The following is a 2,008-nucleotide window of genomic DNA, read 5'->3' on the forward strand; positions in this document are numbered from 1 at the left end:
ATATATATATATATATATATATTATATTTTAAATTATTACACAATTCAAATTAATAATATGTTTACAGGTAACTTTCTAAATGTAGAAATAAAAGTTATTTTTCGTGTTTTTTATTATTCCATTAAAACGAACCTAAAGAGCAGCTCAACACAACAACCATTAAAACAATTTTAAGAAACATCATGTGTCTGTTTAAAGTTTAGAAACATATAAACTTAATTTCTCATTCACATGCTATTAAACTCTTATGAACAACAGATTAATAGCAAAGTCACTGAAGATGTTCAAAAGTAGAAGTATTCCAACTACCGGATAAAATGCAGATTAAAAGAAATGCAAACATGAAACTATTCGAAGGAGAAAATGAGACAAATGGCTGAATTTTAGAATTATTATATGAGCTTACATTTCAATTATTATACTATCAAAACTAAAAATAATCTGAAGAGCAATAAAATGAAAAATAGCAAAACTTTTCAAAGTAGAAATTATCCATTAAAGCATTCACCAACTAATTCAGTACATAAAATTGTCATCTTTTACTCATCACTAAAGCAAAAAAAGAAAAGCTTCTTACCTAACCAGTTCATATGTTTCTCCAAGCAGAGGATTAAAAGGTTTCCCAAGTCTTTCCCAGTTTGAAGCTAGAGCTGACACAGCAAAAGCAGCAACATACTGTGAAAAATCAAGATAAATAAAATACTAAATGTTAAATCCCCTGATCACCTTCTTCAATAGCAATGAGCTTAGGATGAGAAAGAAGTGTTAAACATGAAAATTATTTAAGTGATCTTCATGGAACTCTACAGTTACTACCATGGAAGAGCATAGTAAAACATGAAATGGAAAGTATGTAGCTGAGACAGTGAATTACAGTGTATGGAAACTGAACAGATGAAGGGAATGATTAAAACAAAGTACGAGAATAAATTTAGAAATTAAAAAATAAAAAAAAAGAAATTTCAAAATTAGCCTAGGATCTACAATTGACTACAAAGTAAGTAATACAAATAGAGTAAATAAATAAAGATAAGAGAAAAAACAAAGGTAATTAAATATAAATAGAAATAAAGTGAAGAAATGAAATGAAAATATAAAGCTAAAAGAAATAAAATATAATACGAATACATCTCTCACACGAAAATAATGTAGAAAAGACTTGATATACTTATAATGTCGAAAAAAAAACTATTTTTGAACTAACAAGCAATTAATCAGAGGTCAAAGGTCAAGACACCATTTCCAGAAGCATGGTAAATCATGACAGACATGTCGGCATCAAGCTGCTCTCAAAACAGGGAGAAATAATCTCTCTCTCCAGGTGTCAATAGGGAGAAGTTTTGAAAAATAAGGAGACCACATTTCTGTATCAAGTGCATTCATCATATGAAAACAGTGTTTAATAGAGGAAATGTTGTTTATTTGGGGGTTAATTATTTCCATTACATGTGTGGGGGATGTGTGTACATACAATATGAAGCATTATATAATTATAACTATATTTTATAATTTGAAATATTTTTATTCTGAATCTAAGAAAACCATTTTATTTATTATTTCATTTTTTACAATTTCATTCAACAAAATAATGTCTTTTTTGAAAATAATAAGGTCACTTTCTAAACGAACTGCATTTTAATTTTTTATTTTAAACTTACATTTTGAATGCCAATCATAGTTTGTAGTTTTAGCAAAATTTTCTTGCCCACAAGCATACGCATTGCTTTTTCCTGCATCTTTACAAATTCAGCAGTACCAAAATCCCTTGATATCTAACACATACCAACAAAATTTATTCTGACTCAAAACTTTGTGAAACGTTTTTGGCTTTTAGTTCTCTAATTTTTCATTGAGCTTTCACTTGGCTTTTCATTTCTGGCCAAAATATGACTTAGACTTTTCCAAAGTTTTTATCTCCAGCCTCTAGAAAATTATGAACAGCACAGTAATATATGTTTGATTTTACTGCATGTTTAAAATACTGTTACGTCTCCGTTTGTTAATTAA

The 2,008-nt window shown here is 28.1% G+C and overlaps 1 protein-coding gene across 1 annotated transcript in view; it reads right to left on the reverse strand.

Annotated features, from left to right (window-relative positions):
- Window positions 1-2,008, reverse strand: part of LOC106471649 (oxysterol-binding protein-related protein 2-like) — a 26,053-nt gene that overhangs the window by 12,527 nt on the left and 11,518 nt on the right. Inside the window, exon 5 of the mRNA XM_013932264.2 lies at window positions 579-676. Within this exon, the coding sequence (XP_013787718.1) occupies window positions 579-676 (98 nt within the window). The remainder of the gene's footprint in view (window positions 1-578; window positions 677-2,008) is intronic.

The sequence above is a fragment of the Limulus polyphemus genome, unplaced genomic scaffold, assembly GCF_000517525.1.
Source record: "Limulus polyphemus unplaced genomic scaffold, Limulus_polyphemus-2.1.2 Scaffold4759, whole genome shotgun sequence".
In the NCBI taxonomy this organism is placed as follows: Eukaryota; Metazoa; Arthropoda; class Merostomata; order Xiphosura; family Limulidae; genus Limulus; species Limulus polyphemus.